The sequence below is a fragment of the Oncorhynchus clarkii genome, chromosome 10 (genome assembly GCF_045791955.1).
Source record: "Oncorhynchus clarkii lewisi isolate Uvic-CL-2024 chromosome 10, UVic_Ocla_1.0, whole genome shotgun sequence".
NCBI lineage: Eukaryota > Metazoa > Chordata > Actinopteri > Salmoniformes > Salmonidae > Oncorhynchus > Oncorhynchus clarkii.
The window spans coordinates 73170135-73190237 of NC_092156.1; the positions used below are offsets into that span (position 1 = coordinate 73170135).

At 44.1% G+C, this 20103-nt stretch overlaps 1 protein-coding gene across 2 annotated transcripts; it reads right to left on the reverse strand.

Annotated features, from left to right (window-relative positions):
- Positions 1–9795: 9795 nt before the first annotated feature.
- Positions 9796–19812, reverse strand: LOC139419729 (ras-related protein Rab-33B-like). 2 transcript variants are annotated; one of them, XM_071169718.1, is made up of 4 exons: positions 19419–19791; positions 16679–16714; positions 16187–16365; positions 11905–12562 (listed from the first exon to the last, which is right to left on the reverse strand). In XM_071169718.1, the coding sequence occupies exons 1-4, from the start codon at positions 19635–19637 to the stop codon at positions 12190–12192; spliced, it is 807 nt and encodes a 268-aa protein (XP_071025819.1). In that variant the 5' UTR covers positions 19638–19791; the 3' UTR covers positions 11905–12189. The 2 variants fall into 2 exon arrangements, with proteins under 2 accessions (XP_071025820.1, XP_071025819.1); XM_071169719.1 differs by lacking the exon at positions 16679–16714 and having other exon boundaries at positions 9796–12562; positions 19419–19812.
- Between the last annotated feature and the right edge of the window lie 291 nt (positions 19813–20103).

A 20103-nucleotide genomic window follows, 5' to 3' on the forward strand; every position in this document is an offset into this window, starting at 1 on the left:
TCTTATACAGGGGTCTTCCCTTCTCTCTCACTGTTCCTGGATCTTATACAGGGGTCTTCCCTTCTCTCCCTGTTCCTGGATCTTATACAGGAGTCTTCCTTTCTCTCCCTGTTCCTGGATCTTATACAGGGGTCTTCCATTCTCTCTCCCTGTTCCTGGATCTTATACAGGGGTCTTCCCTTCTCTCCCTGTTCCTGGATCTTAAACAGGGGTCTTCCCTTCTCTCTCCCTGTTCCTGGATCTTATACAGGTGTCTTCCCTTCTCTCTCCCTGTTCCTGGATCTTATACAGGGGTCTTCCCTTCTCTCTCCCTGTTCCTGGATCTTATACAGGGGTCTTCCCTTCTCTCTCCCTGTTCCTGGATCTTATACAGGGGTCTTCCCTTCTCTCTCAGTTCCTGGATCTTATACAGGGATCTTCCCTTCTCTCTCCCTGTTCCTGGATCTTATATAGGGGTCTTCCCTTCTCTCTCCCTGTTCCTGGATCTTATACAGGGGTCTTCCCTTCTCTCCCTGTTCCTGGATCTTATACAGGGGTATTCCCTTCTCTCCCTGTTCCTGGATCTTATACAGGGGTCTTCCATTCTCTCCCTGTTCCTGGATCTTATACAGGGGTCTTCCCTTCTCTCTCCCTGTTCCTGGATCTTATACAGGGGTCTTCCCTTCTCTCCCTGTTCCTGGATCTTATACAGGGGTCTTCCCTTCTCTCCCTGTTCCTGGATCTTATACAGGGGTCTTCCCTTCTCTCTCACTGTTCCTGGATCTTATACAGGGGTCTTCCCTTCTCTCTCCCTGTTCCACAACTCTGACCATTTGTTTTTAACCACTGTTCTTATTAACCCCTTGGCTTCTGCTTTACAATTCCATCTCAACATTAGGATGTTTAAGAGCCTGCTTGGCAATAATATCCACTTCCTCTTTCCCCTCTACTCCCACATGAGCTGGTACCCAGAGGAACATCACAAACACCCACGATACCTCATCTGTTTCACCCTATGCAAACACTGTAAGACCTCATACAATACATCCTGTCTGCTCTGAGACACACATGAATTTAAACTCATCAGTGATGCACATGAGTCAGAGCAGATGACCTGCACAAGGTACCCCTATCAGACTTAACATGACATCACACATCCCCCTTTGTAGCCTATAGATTTGTGGAATTTGTAGTTTTTTTCATGTGGAATTCTGTAATTTTGAAATGACACCGTTGTCATGCTACCACCATGCTACGGTATTTCAATAATCCCAGGATGGTTGTTGTCTGTTTTGGTTGGTGTCACTTGTAAATAATTATATTCTAACTATTCTGTTCTTGCCATGGATATTACAATGACCAGCCCTCTTTCAATTCAAAACATGAATCCTTTCCTCCCTTCTCCCCCTCTCCTCCCTTCTCCCCCTCTCCTCCCTTCTCCCCCCTTACCCTCTTCTCGTCCCACTGTCCTCACTTCCTCTCACCCTTCCATTCCCCTCTCCTCCTCCTTCCCCTCTCCTCCCTTACCCTCCTCTCGTCCCACTGTCCTCACTTCCTCTCCCCCTTCCATTCCCCTCTCCTCCTCCTTCCCCTCTCCTCTCCTCTTCCCCTCCCTCTCCTCCCCTCTCTACCCCTCTCCTCCTCCTTCCCCTCCTCTCCTCTCCTCTCCCCTCCCCTCCCCTCCCCTCCTCTCCTCTCCTCTCTCCTCTCCTCTCCTCTCCTCTCCTCTCCTCTCCTCTTCTCCTCCCCAGAGTCCCCATTGATCTGACAAGGATGGATTGGTGAGAGTCAAAGCAATCCTAACCTAGCTTCCACTTATCCAGCCACAGGTCAGTGATTATTGACCAGTATTAGAACAGAACAGGGTATGATTATCTGCTGGTCCCAGATCTGTTTGACTGTCTTGTCAAATCCTACATGACAATGACCATAGGAGTTGGCAAGACAGCACACAAACAGATCTGGGACCAGGCTACAGTGCTGCTGCTACTTCTGCTGCTACCGGTCCCTTCTCTTCCCTTCCCTTAGGCTCCATGTCCCTATCATCAAGGAGAGAGGAAGGAAAGGAGGAAGGATGCATACAGTATTAGAATGGGTCCCTCCTCTTCCCTGAGGCTCTGAGCACCACGTCCAACAGCAGACATTTAGACAGGAATGTCATCTCCTTCTCAACAGAGCATGACAAACAGGAACATCTCATTCCTGGAAACGAACATTTTGCAGTCTTTTTATTTATTTTAGTCAGTTAAGAACACGTTTTATTTACAAGGACGGCCTACCGGAAGGCAAAAGTCCTCCTGTGGGGACGGGGGCTGGGATTAAAACTATAAATATAGGACAAAACACACATCACAACAAGAGAGACACCACAACATTACATACAGAGAGACCTGAGACAACAACATAGCATGGCAGCAACACATGACAACACAGCATGGTAGCAACGCAACACATGACAACACAGCATGGTAGCAACACAACGTGACAACACAGCATGGTAGCAACACAACATGACAACAACATGGTAGCAACACAACATGACAACAACATGGTAGCAACACAATATGACAACAACATGGTAGCAACACAACATGGCAACAACATGGTAGCAACACAACATGACAACAACATGGTAGCAACACAACATGACAACAACATGGTAGCAACACATGACAACAACATGGTAGCAACACAACATGACAACATGGTAGCAACACAACATGACAACAACATGGTAGCAACACAACATGACAACAACACAAAATGGCAACAACATGGTAGTAACACAACATGACAACAACATGGTAGCAACACAACATGGCAACAACATGGTAGTAACACTACATGGCAACAACATGGTAGCAACACACCATGACAACAACATGGTAGCAACACAAAATGGCAACAACATGGTAGCAACACACCATGACAACATGGTAGCAACACAACATGACAACATGGTAGCAACACAACATGACAACAACATGGTAGCAACACAACATGACAACAACATGGTAGCAACACAACATGACAACAACATGGCAGCAACACAACATGACAACAACATGGTAGCAACACAATATGACAACAACATGGTAGCAACACAAAACATGGTACCAATATTATTATTATCGCTTTTAGAAAGAATAACTGAGACACACTAAGAGGTGTAGTGATTGTATCGACCATAGTGAGGCATAGTGATTGTACCGACCATAGTGCGACATAATGATTGTATCGACCATAGTGAGGCATAGTGATTATATCGACCATAGTGAGGTATAGTGATTGTATCGACCATAGTGAGGCATAGTGATTGTACCGACCATAGTGAGGCATAGTGATTGTATCGACCATAGTGAGGCATAGTGATTGTATCGACCATAGTGAGGCATAGTGATTGTACCGACCATAGTGAGGCATAGTGATTGTATCGACCATAGTGAGGCATAGTGATTGTATCGACCATAGTGAGGCATAGTGATTGTATCGACCATAGTGAGGCATAGTGAGGCATTATAAATGTTATGTGGTTTTAGAAAGTACTGACGTAGATGAATGCAATATCCTCACTGTTGTTGCAGATATTGAAGGTACAGGTTGATCTATATTGACTGATGACAGGGATTAGGGGATATTGAAGGTACAGGTTGATCTATATTGACTGATAACAGGGATTAGGGGATATTGAAGGTACAGGTTGATCTATATTGACTGATAACAGGGATTAGGGGATATTGAAGGTACAGGTTGATCTATATTGACTGATAACAGGGATTAGGGGATATTGAAGGTACAGGTTGATCTATATTGACTGATAACAGGGATTAGGGGATATTGAAGATACAGGTTGATCTATATTGACTGATAACAGGGATTAGGGGATATTGAAGATACAGGTTGATCTATATTGACTGATAACAGGGATTAGGGGATATTGAAGGTACAGGTTGATCTATATTGACTGATAACAGGGATTAGGGGATATTGAAGATACAGGTTGATCTATATTGACTGATAACAGGGATTAGGGGATATTGAAGGTACAGGTTGATCTATATTGACTGATAACAGGGATTAGGGGATATTGAAGATACAGGTTGATCTATATTGACTGATAACAGGGATTAGGGGATATTGAAGATACAGGTTGATCTATATTGACTGATAACAGGGATTAGGGGATATTGAAGATACAGGTTGATCTATATTGACTGATAACAGGGATTAGGGGATATTGAAGGTACAGGTTGATCTATATTGACTGATAACAGGGATTAGGGGATATTGAAGGTACAGGTTGATCTATATTGACTGATAACAGGGATTAGGGGATATTGAAGGTACAGGTTGATCTATATTGACTGATGACAGGGATTAGGGGATATTGAAGGTACAGGTTGATCTATATTGACTGATGACAGGGATTAGGGGATATTGAAGGTACAGGTTGATCTATATTGACTGATAACAGGGATTAGGGGATATTGAAGGTACAGGTTGATCTATATTGACTGATAACAGGGATTAGGGGATATTGAAGGTACAGGTTGATCTATATTGACTGATAACAGGGATTAGGGGATATTGAAGGTACAGGTTGATCTATATTGACTGATGACAGGGATTAGGGGATATTGAAGGTACAGGTTGATCTATATTGACTGATAACAGGGATTAGGGGATATTGAAGATACAGGTTGATCTATATTGACTGATAACAGGGATTAGGGGATATTGAAGGTACAGGTTGATCTATATTGACTGATAACAGGGATTAGGGGATATTGAAGGTACAGGTTGATCTATATTGACTGATAACAGGGATTAGGGGATATTGAAGATACAGGTTGATCTATATTGACTGATAACAGGGATTAGGGGATATTGAAGGTACAGGTTGATCTATATTGACTGATGACAGGGATTAGGGGATATTGAAGGTACAGGTTGATCTATATTGACTGATAACAGGGATTAGGGGATATTGAAGGTACAGGTTGATCTATATTGACTGATGACAGGGATTAGGGGATATTGAAGGTACAGGTTAATCTATATTGACTGATAACAGGGATTAGGGGATATTGAAGGTACAGGTTGATCTATATTGACTGATGACAGGGATTAGGGGATATTGAAGGTACAGGTTGATCTATATTGACTGATAACAGGGATTAGGGGATATTGAAGGTACAGGTTGATCTATATTGACTGATGACAGGGATTAGGGGATATTGAAGGTACAGGTTAATCTATATTGACTGATAACAGGGATTAGGGGATATTGAAGGTACAGGTTGATCTATATTGACTGATGACAGGGATTAGGGGATATTGAAGGTACAGGTTGATCTATATTGACTGATAACAGGGATTAGGGGATATTGAAGGTACAGGTTGATCTATATTGACTGATAACAGGGATTAGGGGATATTGAAGATACAGGTTGATCTATATTGACTGATAACAGGGATTAGGGGATATTGAAGGTACAGGTTGATCTATATTGACTGATGACAGGGATTAGGGGATATTGAAGGTACAGGTTGATCTATATTGATTGATAACAGGGATTAGGGGATATTGAAGATACAGGTTGATCTATATTGACTGATAACAGGGATTAGGGGATATTGAAGATACAGGTTGATCTATATTGATTGATGACAGGGATTAGGGGATATTGAAGGTACAGGTTGATCTATATTGACTGATAACAGGGATTAGGGGATATTGAAGGTACAGGTTGATCTATATTGACTGATAACAGGGATTAGGTGATATTGAAGATACAGGTTGATCTATATTGACTGATAACAGGGATTAGGGGATATTGAAGATACAGGTTGATCTATATTGACTGATAACAGGGATTAGGGGATATTGAAGGTACAGGTTGATCTATACTGACTGATAACAGGGATTAGGGGATATTGAAGGTACAGGTTGATCTATATTGACTGATGACAGGGATTAGGGGATATTGAAGGTACAGGTTGATCTATATTGACTGATAACAGGGATTAGGAGATATTGAAGGTACAGGTTGATCTATACTGACTGATAACAGGGATTAGGGGATATTGAAGGTACAGGTTGATCTATATTGACTGATAACAGGGATTAGGGGATATTGAAGGTACAGGTTGATCTATATTGATTGATGACAGGGATTAGGTGATATTGAAGGTACAGGTTGATCTATATTGACTGATAACAGGGATTAGGGGATATTGAAGGTACAGGTTGATCTATATTGACTGATAACAGGGATTAGGGGATATTGAAGGTACAGGTTGATCTATATTGACTGATAACAGGGATTAGGAGATATTGAAGGTACAGGTTGATCTATATTGACTGATAACAGGGATTAGGGGATATTGAAGGTACAGGTTGATCTATATTGATTGATGACAGGGATTAGGGGATATTGAAGGTACAGGTTGATCTATATTGACTGATAACAGGGATTAGGGGATATTGAAGGTACAGGTTGATCTATATTGACTGATAACAGGGATTAGGGGATATTGAAGGTACAGGTTGATCTATATTGACTGATAACAGGGATTAGGGGATATTGAAGGTACAGGTTGATCTATATTGATTGATGACAGGGATTAGGTGATATTGAAGGTACAGGTTGATCTATATTGACTGATAACAGGGATTAGGGGATATTGAAGGTACAGGTTGATCTATATTGACTGATAACAGGGATTAGGTGATATGAGGTTATATAACTCAGTGTTTGAAAAAAGAAGGAGCCACACACTCTAGGAGCCCAGATGCAATAATGTGATGACCAACGTTTCGACAGACAAGTTGTCTTCATCAGGGTACAATGACAAACACCGTGAGGTGACTCATTTATATAGCGTCAATAGACACACAGGTGTCTGTAATCATGGCCGGGTGTGGTCTGACATCATTGGTTAATTCGCATATATTAAAATAGCATACAAAAAACCTAAATGGATAGCGTACGATCATAGATCGTAGAGAATTTGGCTACATAAACCTACAAACATTTACAATGAATAGCAAAGTCACCATAATCACAAGAATGGCTTCAGATCAAAGTCTACATTGAGACCGAAGGGAGCGAGGGTCTTTAAATTAAAGATCCAGGCAGCCTCTCATTTTAACAATAAATGATCGAGGTCATCTCCTCTCCATGGAGGGTGACATGTTCGATGCCAATATAACGTAGAGATGAAATCGAGTGGTTTGCTTCCAAAAAGTGGGCCGCAACTGGGTAAATCGAGTTTTTGCACCTAATGGTGCCACGACGCTCTGAGATTCGTACTTTTTAAATCGCGCTTTGTTTTACCCACATAATGTTTACCACAAGGACAAGTTATAAGATAAATAACTGCCTTAATGGAGCACGTAATAACACCTTTTATTGGGATCGATTTCCCTGTTTGTGGGTGTTTGAAGGATCTACATTTATAAGTGCCATTGCATTGAGCACAGCCATTACATTTGTCATTTCTATCCAGTAGGGGCGCAAATAGACGTTGTTCAGGAATATCTTGGGGTGGTAAATCAGAGTTTACCAGTTGATCTCTGATATTTCTGCCCCGCGAGAATACGACCAAGGGAAGGTCTGAAAACACATTCCCGAGACTACCATCGGATTTTAGAATGTGCCAATGTTTGTGAACGATTCCCTTAATTTGTTCAGAGCACTTTGAATAGCGGGTAGTTAGAACACAAGAATGCTTCTTTTTACGAGACTGACCTTGAAAAAGGTCATGTCTCATTTTGTTTTGAATTTTTTTCATTGGCAGCATTAATCTGTCATTTTTTTGTAGCCCCTCTCCTTGCATTTTCTTTGCGTCTCAGCCATATTTCTATCAAAATATGAGTTTTTTGCAAATTCTTTTGATTGGACAGAATTGGCTGTAGGGCAAACTGTTTTTCAAGGGAAGTGGGTGACAACTATCAGCTCTCAACAAACTGTTACGATCAGTAGGCTTCCTGTAAAGATCAGTGTATAGAACATTATCTTCACACAAGATCAAGAACACTGATTAGACGTGTATCAGATTACATAGTAAATCTCAGATGCTCAGAACAGGAGTGAAGAAAAGCATGGAACACCTGGAGCTGTTTTGCATCACCCCTCCATAGAACAAAAATATCATCAACGTGCCATTTCCAAATAATGATGTTAGGCAAGAAAACATAACTCAGTGTTACCATCTATAGGTTATATAACTCAGTGTTACCATCTATAGGCATTATAACTCAGTGTTACCATCTATAGGTTATATAACAGTGTTACCATCTATAGTTTATATAACTCACTGTTACCATCTATAGGTTATATAACAGTGTTACCATCTATTGTTACCATCTATAGGTTATATAACTCAGTGTTACCATCTATAGGTTATATAACAGTGTTACCATCTATAGGTTATAGAACAGTGTTACCATCTATAGGTTATATAACTCAGTGTTACCATCTATAGGTTATATAACTCAGTGTTACCATCTATAGGTTATATAACTCAGTGTTACCATCTATAGGTTATAGAACTCAGTGTTACCATCTATAGGTTATATAACTCAGTGTTACCATCTATAGGTTATATAACTCAGTGTTACCATCTATAGGTTATATAACTCAGTGTTACCCTCTATAGGTTATATGACTGTGTTACCATCTATAGGTTATATAACTCAGTGTTACCATCTATAGGTTATATAACAGTGTTACCATCTATAGGTTATATAACAGTGTTACCAACAGTAATCAATATAGGATCTTCATCTAGAATCTGGTTCCTCCCCGAGTTCCTCCTTGCTGGCATGTCACCCTAGACATGACAGGAAGTTCCTCCTTACTTGCCTGTCACCCTAGACGTGACAGGAAGTTCCTGACAGGAAGTTCCTCCTTGCCTGCCTGTCAACCTAGACGTGGTATCAATGAAATAAACTCCTGCACTCCAACTGATTTGCGATATAGGTCATTATTTTGCGTTTGTAAAAAGAGCTATAAACAATAGAGGTAGGTTTATAAAACACAGATATAGTGCAGATCTAGGATCAGATTTAACTCACCCCAAATGAACCATTATGAGTCAAGTCGACGGTAATGAGTTGACATGGGACCTGATCCTAGATAAGCCGTCCTACTCTGAGACGCTTCATCAACTCCCTGACCTGAGACCAGTACTTCAAGGCAACCAGGAGGGACCTTCCACTTGTTCTGATTCAGTCAGTTCAGGAAGTCTGTGAAAGGAGAGAGAAAACCGAGAAGGACCTCTCTGTCAGCTAACCGATGAATGTTGCACCATACTGTCGTGCCACACACACACACACACACACACACACACAGCTGTTGGTGGCATGTGTGTTGTCTGCTGAACTGAGCAGAAGAAGGGTCATGTGACGGCCTCAGTCACACACACACCATTCTCAACCGCCCACACTCCTGCACCAGACTCCTGCATGACCAGCACACCACTCCTCCCGTGTAGTCCCTCTACCACAGTAACCATGGAAAAGGGAGGGTTACCAGGGAGTAAATCGGTTGTGAAGTGTAACCTTTTCACAGTTGATATCCCGGGGCAGCGATTGTCTCCTTCTCATCCAGAGATCAAGAAACAAACTGAACGTGTTCTAGTCCTGCTCTGCTGTAGTACATCGTTTTGCAAGTAAACTAACTTCAAAATGAAGACTGAAAAGTATTACAGACCTGCATTAGATCCCTGTGAAAAATCAGACAAACTGCCAATGGGATGAACAATATACAAACATAATTCAGTTCAAAGAGTAGTACTATTGATTACAACTTTGAAGAACATTGATTATTTTATTGAATATGGAAAACATTTTACACACATCACGAATGGAAATGTACAGTCATATCTTTCCTGCTGTACAATGGCCATAACGCAAAGATGGACAGATCGAGACACATAAAAGACGACCCACTGCACAAGCTTCAGACGGTTACATTATGCGGTACTTCCAGAGGAGTGTATCCAAGAGTCTCCACTGTTTTTGGGTCATTCCACGAAATGAGGGCCTTTTGCTTTCCCTTTGATATTTTAGGGATAAATTGAGCACCAATATTGAATTTAAAAAGCCTGTTAAATTTAGTGCCATTTAATATAGACCACATGGAGAATTCAATAAATCTGATTTAATAGGAATAGACTTCAGCATTTTTAAATGTCCCTCCGTGCACCCTCTCCGACTTCTAAGAAGATTTAACCCTCTTCATCCCAACATTTCTCCATCATTGTAAAGGCCTAGTTAGTTTATTGTGATTAGTGATTCAGTCCCTCGGTTTTAAGGTCAACCCTGTTAAGTGAATTGAACTCTCATTTTTAATAATGGTGAAAATATTCCCATTTTAAATATTTCTTCCCAAAGAAACATTGAACATCTAGTAGTCAAATTATAATGTGAAAACAGGTGAGCTGGTTATATTCTTTCTGGCCATGTTCTGGTGTTTTGTGGCGTAAAACTGAGCGGGTCGAGCGTCAACAAGTCAACCCTGTTACCAACAGACAGACATTCTAAAAATGTTTTAACAATTAAAAATGTTTTGGGAAGCCTGTTGCACATACAATAACAAGCTTCCATTCCCACTGTCACAAGGGGATTCATGGCTGATTTAAGATGACATAGTCAACCCCGTTACGATCAACCCCACCCCGTTACGGTCAACCCTGATTAGGGTCAACCCCGATTAGGGTCAACCCCACCCTGTTACGGTCAACCCCACCCCGTTACATTATTTGGCACTTGCTATAGTAATTTCCGTCTTTAACCTGTTCCTCTTTACGACAGAATGTTAAGATGGGGAAACTTAATGAAGTTCAACATGTCCTCTTTATGACAGAATGTTAAGATGGGGAAACTTAATGAAGTTCAACATGTCCTCTTTACGACAGAATGTTAAGATGGGGAAACTTAATGAAGTTCAACATGTCCTCTTTACGACAGGATGTTAAGATGGGGAAACTTAATGAAGTTCAACATGTCCTCTTTACGACAGAATGTTAAGATGGGGAAACTTAATGAAGTTCAACATGTCCTCTTTACGACAGAATGTTAAGATGAGGTGAAGTCAAACGTTTTCAAAAGGCACCGAATTAGTAGAACGACCCTTTGGATGATGCTTTATCCTGGGTACCAGTCTTACATTTATGGCTTGAAGAAGGAGACAACAGATCTGAGAGCAGGCTATAGAAGGAGACAACAGATCTGAGAGCAGGCTATAGAAGGAGACAACAGATCTGAGAGCCGGCTATAGAAGGAGACAAAAGATCTGAGAGCAGGCTATAGAAGGAGACAACAGATCTGAGAGCAGGCTATAGAAGGAGACAACAGATCTGAGAGCAGGCTATAGAAGGAGACAACAGATCTGAGAGCAGGCTAAAGAAGGAGACAACAGATCTGAGAGCAGGCTATAGAAGGAGACAACAGATCTGAGAGCAGGCTATAGAAGGAGACAACAGATCTGAGAGCAGGCTATAGAAGGAGGCAACAGATCTGAGAGCAGGCTATAGAAGGAGACAACAGATCTGAGAGCAGGCTAAAGAAGGAGACAACAGATCTGAGAGCAGGCTATAGAAGGAGACAACAGATCTGAGAGCAGGCTATAGAAGGAGACAACAGATCTGAGAGCAGGCTATAGAAGGAGACAACAGATCTGAGAGCAGGCTATAGAAGGAGACAACAGATCTGAGAGCAGGCTATAGAAGGAGACAACAGATCTGAGAGCAGGCTATAGAAGAAGACAACAGATCTGAGAGCAGGCTATAGAAGGAGACAACAGATCTGAGAGCAGGCTATAGAAGGAGACAACAGATCTGAGAGCAGGCTATAGAAGGAGGCAACAGATCTGAGAGCAGGCTATAGAAGGAGACAACAGATCTGAGAGCAGGCTATAGAAGGAGACAACAGATCTGAGAGCAGGCTATAGAAGGAGACAACAGATCTGAGAGCAGGCTATAGATCTGAGAGCAGCCATTATTATGAGCCGTCCTCCCCTCACCAGCCTCCACTGATATAGATGCTTGATCAGAGGACTTCCCCCTCTCCCTCTCTCTTCCTTCCTTCCTTCCTACAGGTATATGTCCAGAAGTCTTTCTCTGAGTTCTTGGTGGGGACCCTAAATTCCAACTCCCCCTCCTTCCATCCCATGTTCCATTCCTCTTCTCACCCTGCCTCTCTCAACAGGTGCATGTCCAGAAGTCTTTCTGAGGGTTCTTCTTGGCTGGCAGTCTGAAAGAAGATGTCCCTGTATAGGACCCACAATAGGACCCAGACACTCCTGTGTTGTTGAGAACCGGGGGAGGGGGTCTGGTCTGTCTCTTCAGCCTGGAGGCCAGGGCCATGAACACATCCTCCACACTGTCCTGATGCCCCCCTCCTGATTCTCCTCCTCCTCCAGGGAGGCTTTTAGCAGACGTTTCAAACAGAATCATCCCGTGGGCAACTGCAAACTTCTGGGCCTGATCCCGTGTCACCTGACCTTCGACCTTGATGGAGCGGGGGTCACAGCTGCAGGTGTCACGGAGGTCGCTCTTGTTGCCCACGAGGAACCTGCAGAGGGGGAGACATATGGAGAGTTTAAAACATTACAGGTTACAACCGAAAAGGCAATGTTGGCCGCTACTGAGTATTCAAAACGATGTGTTTACTGTGTGTTGGTTGAGGTGTGTGTGTAACACAGCTGCCCAATGCTGACACGATGCAGCTTTTCTGAATCTGATCCTGGCGATAGAGCTAGTTCCTCTGGGCCTCCACGTGGAACTGATCAGGTGTAAACGGGGCCATGTAACAAAAAAGGACAAATGGAATTGGCTTCTAATATGACTGACTAACCTGGTTATCTCCTGTCCCAGTGAGTACCGTCTACACCCCTCTATCCAGGTTGTGTGTATATAACTAACCTGGTAATCTCCTGTCCCAGTGAGTACCGTCTACACCCCTCTATCCAGGTTGTGTGTATATAACTAACCTGGTAATCTCCTGTCCCAGTGAGTACCGTCTACACTCCTCTATCCAGGTTGTGTGTATATAACTAACCTGGTTAACTCCTGTCCCAGTGAGTACCGTCTACACCCCTCTATCCAGGTTGTGTGTGTATATAACTAACCTGGTTAACTCCTGTCCCAGTGAGTACCGTCTACACCCCTCTATCCAGGTTGTGTGTGTATATAACTAACCTGGTTATCTCCTGTCCCAGTGAGTACCGTCTACACCCCTCTATCCAGGTTGTGTGTGTATATAACTAACCTGGTTATCTCCTGTCCCAGTGAGTACCGTCTACACCCCTCTATCCAGGTTGTGTGTGTATATAACTAACCTGGTTATCTCCTGTCCCAGTGAGTACCGTCTACCCTCCTCTATCCAGGTTGTGTGTGAATAACTAACCTGGTTATCTCCTGTCCCAGTGAGTACCGTCTACACCCCTCTATCCAGGTTGTGTGTGTATATAACTAACCTGGTTAACTCCTGTCCCAGTGAGTACCGTCTACACCCCTCTATCCAGGTTGTGGGTGTATATAACTAACCTGGTTATCTCCTGTCCCAGTGAGTACCGTCTACACCCCTCTATCCAGGTTGTGTGTATATATAACTAACCTGGTTATCTCCTGTCCCAGTGAGTACCGTCTACACCCCTCTATCCAGGTTGTGTGTGTATATAACTAACCTGGTTAACTCCTGTCCCAGTGAGTACCGTCTACACCCCTCTATCCAGGTTGTGTGTGAATATAACTAACCTGGTAATCTCCTGTCCCACTGAGTACCGTCTACCCTCCTCTATCCAGGTTGTGTGTGTATATAACTAACCTGGTTAACTCCTGTCCCAGTGAGTACCGTCTACACCCCTCTATCCAGGTTGTGTGTGAATATAACTAACCTGGTAATCTCCTGTCCCACTGAGTACCGTCTACCCTCCTCTATCCAGGTTGTGTGTGTATATAACTAACCTGGTAATCTCCTGTCCCAGTGAGTACCTTCTACACTCCTCTATCCAGGTTGTGTGTGTATATAACTAACCTGGTTATCTCCTGTCCCAGTGAGTACCGTCTACCCTCCTCTATCCAGGTTGTGTGTGTATATAACTAACCTGGTAATCTCCTGTCCCAGTGAGTACCTTCTACCCTCCTCTATCCAGGTTGTGTGTGTATATAACTAACCTGGTAATCTCCTGTCCCAGTGAGTACCTTCTACCCTCCTCTATCCAGGTTGTGTGTGTATATAACTAACCTGGTAATCTCCTGTCCCAGTGAGTACCGTCTACCCTCCTCTATCCAGGTTGTGTGTATATATATAACTAACCTGGTAATCTCCTGTCCCAGTGAGTACCGTCTACCCTCCTCTATCCAGGTTGTGTGTGTATATAACTAACCTGGTAATCTCCTGTCCCAGTGAGTACCGTCTACACTCCTCTATCCAGGTTGTGTGTGTATATAACTAACCTGGTAATCTCCTGTCCCAGTGAGTACCTTCTACCCTCCTCTATCCAGGTTGTGTGTATATAACTAACCTGGTAATCTCCTGTCCCAGTGAGTACCGTCTACACCCCTCTATCCAGGTTGTGTGTATATATAACTAACCTGGTAATCTCCTGTCCCACTGAGTACCGTCTACCCTCCTCTATCCAGGTTGTGTGTGTATATAACTAACCTGGTTATCTCCTGTCCCAGTGAGTACCGTCTACCCTCCTCTATCCAGGTTGTGTGTATATATAACTAACCTGGTAATCTCCTGTCCCAGTGAGTACCGTCTACCCTCCTCTATCCAGGTTGTGTGTGTATATAACTAACCTGGTAATCTCCTGTCCCAGTGAGTACCGTCTACACTCCTCTATCCAGGTTGTGTGTATATATAACTAACCTGGTAATCTCCTGTCCCACTGAGTACCGTCTACCCTCCTCTATCCAGGTTGTGTGTGTATATAACTAACCTGGTTATCTCCTGTCCCAGTGAGTACCGTCTACCCTCCTCTATCCAGGTTGTGTGTATATATAACTAACCTGGTAATCTCCTGTCCCAGTGAGTACCGTCTACCCTCCTCTATCCAGGTTGTGTGTGTATATAACTAACCTGGTAATCTCCTGTCCCAGTGAGTACCGTCTACACCCCTCTATCCAGGTTGTTTGTATATATAACTAACCTGGTAATCTCCTGTCCCAGTGAGTACCGTCTACACTCCTCTATCCAGGTTGTGTGTATATATAACTAACCTGGTAATCTCCTGTCCCAGTGAGTACCGTCTACACTCCTCTATCCAGGTTGTGTGTGTATATAACTAACCTGGTAATCTCCTGTCCCAGTGAGTACCGTCTACACTCCTCTATCCAGGTTGTGTGTATATAACTAACCTGGTAATCTCCTGTCCCAGTGAGTACCGTCTACACTCCTCTATCCAGGTTGTGTGTATATATAACTAACCTGGTTATCTCCTGTCCCAGTGAGTACCGTCTACACTCCTCTATCCAGGTTGTGTGTGTATATAACTAACCTGGTTATCTCCTGTCCCAGTGAGTACCGTCTACACTCCTCTATCCAGGTTGTGTGTATATATAACTAACCTGGTAATCTCCTGTCCCAGTGAGTACCGTCTACACTCCTCTATCCAGGTTGTGTGTATATAACTAACCTGGTTATCTCCTGTCCCAGTGAGTACCGTCTACACTCCTCTATCCAGGTTGTGTGTATATAACTAACCTGGTAATCTCCTGTCCCAGTGAGTACCGTCTACACCCCTCTATCCAGGTTGTGTGTATATATAACTAACCTGGTAATCTCCTGTCCCAGTGAGTACCGTCTACACCCCTCTATCCAGGTTGTGTGTGTATATAACTAACCTGGTAATCTCCTGTCCCAGTGAGTACCGTCTACACCCCTCTATCCAGGTTGTGTGTGTATATAACTAACCTGGTAATCTCCTGTCCCAGTGAGTACCGTCTACACTCCTCTATCCAGGTTGTGTGTATGTATAACTAACCTGGTAATCTCCTGTCCCAGTGAGTACCGTCTACACCCCTCTATCCAGGTTGTGTGTATATAACTAACCTGGTAATCTCCTGTCCCAGTGAGTACCGTCTACACTCCTCTATCCAGGTTGTGTGTATATAACTAACCTGGTAGTCTCCTGTCCCAGTGAGTACCGTCTACCCTCCTCTATCCAGGTTGTGTGTGTATATAACTAACCTGGTTATCTCCTGTCCCAGTGAGTACCGTCTACACTCCTCTATCCAGGCTGGCAGGCCTCTGAAGCTGTCTGGTCTGGTGACGTCGTAGATGAAGAGAACAGCATGAACGTTCCGATAGTACTGCTGGACCATCGACTTCCTGAAACGCTCCTGGCCCGCCGTGTCCCATAGCTGGAGCTGGAGGGAGAGAGATGGTTGGGGGGTGAAACTATTCTACATGTGAGAGAAGGGGTTTTAGAGATGGAGGAGCGGGAGTAGAGAGGGTGAGGGAGAGAGATGGTTGGGGGGGGGGGGGGGGGGGGTGAAACTATTCTACATGTGAGAGAAGGGGTTTTAGAGATGGAGGAGCGGGAGTACAGAGGGTGAGGGAGAGAGATGGTTGGGGGGTGAAACTATTCTACATGTGAGAGAAGGGGTTTTAGAGATGGAGAAAGAGGGGGAAGCAGACAGAGAGAGAGGGAGGGGCCTTTTCTCAATTAAATTTGCTCACCTCCTGCGTCCTCTCTCCTCCATCCTCTCTGTCCTCCTTTAAAAAAGGTCCAAGTTAAACCAGGAGAGGCGGCGAGGAGGGAAAGTTGACGAGAATGAGCTTGTATGAAATTAGACTTCTCCAATCGCTCGTCATTGGGCTAATGAGGTTTAGAGGGTTGAATCCCAACATAAACATATAAAGTGATATAAACTAATTTAGATGGTTGTACAAGATATTTTAAAGATAAAAGGATAAGTAGAATAAATGTTTACATTAATTTCTCCTTTGATAAAAACAATAGCTGATTTAAAGGGGGCGTGGAAGATTTCAAAACACTTGTGCTTCATCGCCAAAAGGACGCTATCAAGGAGGGGAGGTCCGTCTCCCTTTTGTCTACTAATGAACTGACACTCTCCTCAACCACTTATCAGGTTCTGGATCACGTGGGAGAGAGAGGGCGGGAGGAGAGTGGGGGCGGGAGGAGAGAGAGGGGGAGAGAGAGGGCGGGGGAGAAGGGGAGAGAGAGGGCGGGGGAGAGAGAGGGGGGGCAGTGGAGAGAGGGAGGGCGGGGGAGAGAGGGAGGGCGGGCGGGGGAGAGAGGGAGGGCGGGGGGAGAGAGAGCGGGAGGGTGTGGGAGAGAGAGGGCGGGGGGAGAGAGGGCGAGAGGGTGTGGGAGAGAGGGCGGGGGGAGAGAGGGTGTGGGAGAGAGAGGGCGGGGGGGGTGGGAGAGAGAGGGCGGGGGGGGTGGGAGAGAGAGGGCGGGGGGGGTGGGAGAGAGAGGGCGGGGGAGAGAGGGCGGGGGGGTGGGAGAGAGAGGGCGGGGGAGAGAGGGCGGGGGGGGGGGTGGTGAGAGAGAGGGCGGGGGGGTGGGAGAGAGGGCAGGGGCGGCAGGGGGGTGTGGGAGAGAGGGCGGGGGGGTGTGGGAAAGAGGGCGGCTGTATAAACTCTCTCACACAGTAAGTCAGCAGATGATGTTATTCTACTTTTCATCAACATATCGACTCACCAGATAGAAGACCAACGTCAATATAACGATTTCTCCTCCACTTCTCTGATGATAACTCCAATCAGAAGGTCAACCCTGTCTCCTAGTAACCTCCGGGCTCTAAAGGGCTCTACCTCTGATGTAAACTCCAATCAGAAGGTCAACCCTGTCTCCTAGTAACCTCCGGGCTCTAAAGGGCTCTACCTCTGATGTAAACTCCAATCAGAAGGTCAACCCTGTCTCCTAGTAACCTCCGGGCTCTAAAGGGCTCTACCTCTGATGTATGATGTAAACAGAGCGTAGTTTGCATCGAGTTCTACATACTTTTGTCCCACTGCGTTTTTGGAACGGAACGTATACGGCGCTCTGCCCCTCCGTTTCCGTAGGCCAGCCCTTAAGGCAGTGGAATGTTGAGATTAAATACACAGAGGACTTTTGGCCCCTAAATGAGATATGTGTTTTGAAGCGAGGTCAGAGGTCAGAGAGAGAGAACCAGAATACACAAAAGACAAAAGGCAGAAATACATTATGTCACATACTTGCCTGGTGAGTAATGCTTGATTTCATTTGTCCTGGCACAATGGAACCAATTGGATAGTCCCAAAAGTGAAAACACACTATGCCATGCAGAAAACCTAAGTATCTCAAGTATTCATAATATTTTAAACAAGTATTCTGCCCATGTCTGGCCTCCTCTCTCTCTCTCTTTAACCCAGATACAAAACAATGTCTTGTTAACCACCATGCTTCCTCTATCATGTGGTCTGCCCTGCTCTGATAAAGAGAGCAGGTTGGGTTTGCCAATATCCTCTTTTCATGTCTGTGTTTCCGTAAACACACAGAAATCACATTCTTTAGCCCGTCACGGATGTTACAATACTTTTCACGACATTAAATAACCCTACTAATGTTGTGTGCTGAGGTGAAAGGTTTTTATCTAACTTTTTTTTAAACTACGCAAGTCAATTAAAGAACAAATTCTTATTTACAATGACCGGCCTACACCGGTCAAACCCGGACGACACTGGGCCAACTGTGCGCTGCCCTACGGGACTCCCGATCACCGCCGGTTGTGATGCAGCCTTTGTCATGTGTGTCATGACCATATAAAAGCACTGCACACGTGGTTTGTTCTGCTGTCTGAGAACCGGGGGAGTTACATATACATGTATGGAACTCTGAAACACACTAGTTTCAAGTTATCATTGTATTCATCCTTATTTAACCACACCGTCACTGTTTATCCAAGAGGCCAAACAACACAAACACTATTGTGTGTCAGTCCTTTCAACTGAGCCTTTAATGACACTTGGATCTCCTACACTGGTTTAGGTCCAAAACTAAACATGACCATTTACAGAAGATGACATTTTTGTTTGATCACACAGTAGTCATGTTTGTTAGTCCTGTACAAATAAAACTTTATTTCAAATGGAACTTAACTAAGATCGATAGACCAAAGCTGACACCACAGACCGCTTGCTGTTCATGCGCAATAGTGGGCGCAGATTCAGCTGCAAACACAAATGTTTAACGAGTAACGCCTACAAAGTGAAAATATATATTTTTAAAAATGCCCATACTACGAGGCAATGAGAGTGCCGTCTGAGAGAAATCAACACCACCTTCTCAAAAATGTGTGAGCATAAAAATGATATTTTTGTTTACGCAGTGATTCTCTGGTGCATTAAATTGTGTAAAGCACCAATTAATTACGACCCAACTCGTTCATAATATTTGGAAATAACGGTTTAAACTTTATACTTCTCTTACCTTGATTTTCTCGCCTTCGACCTCGACCAAGCTCTCACGGAAATCGACACCGATGGTGGCTTCGGTTCGGTCGAGGAACTCACCGGCACAGAACCGGTAGGTGAGACAGGTCTTACCGACACCGGAGTCTCCGATCACGATGATCTTGAAGATCCGACACCGCGCGGAGGGCGAAGACACACTGGTGAAAGAGTTTGAGAACTCCAGGGATGATTCCATATCGCGTAAAAACTCAAATTAAAGAGTGAGATCTAGGCTTCTCCAACTACTCCCAACAAGCCAATATGTTATGTCGAGGTCTTTAACGTTATATAAACGTGGCAGAGAACTCCCTCGGCAAAGTTCATGACAACTCGCCGGCTATGCTATAAACTCTCCCTAGTTGTCATTGTCTGTGGAAGGAGCGGAGAGTTTAGAAAGTCCCCTGCTGCAACTTCTTGGCCGGTGGCCACGTCTCTGACAGCGCCGTAATAAATCTCGCGAGAGGAAGGGAGGAATCTATTCGCTGTCGATGGAACGCTGTGGGAGTTTCTATGAAGTTCCACGGTTAATTAATAGCTTCTCTGTATAGGCCAAGATTTTCTAGTAATTCCTCGTCTTTGTGTGTCTCTAGACTTCTATAACCATAGATAGACTCAATATGTCATCAATATTGTGTCTCTAGACTTCTATAACCATAGATAGC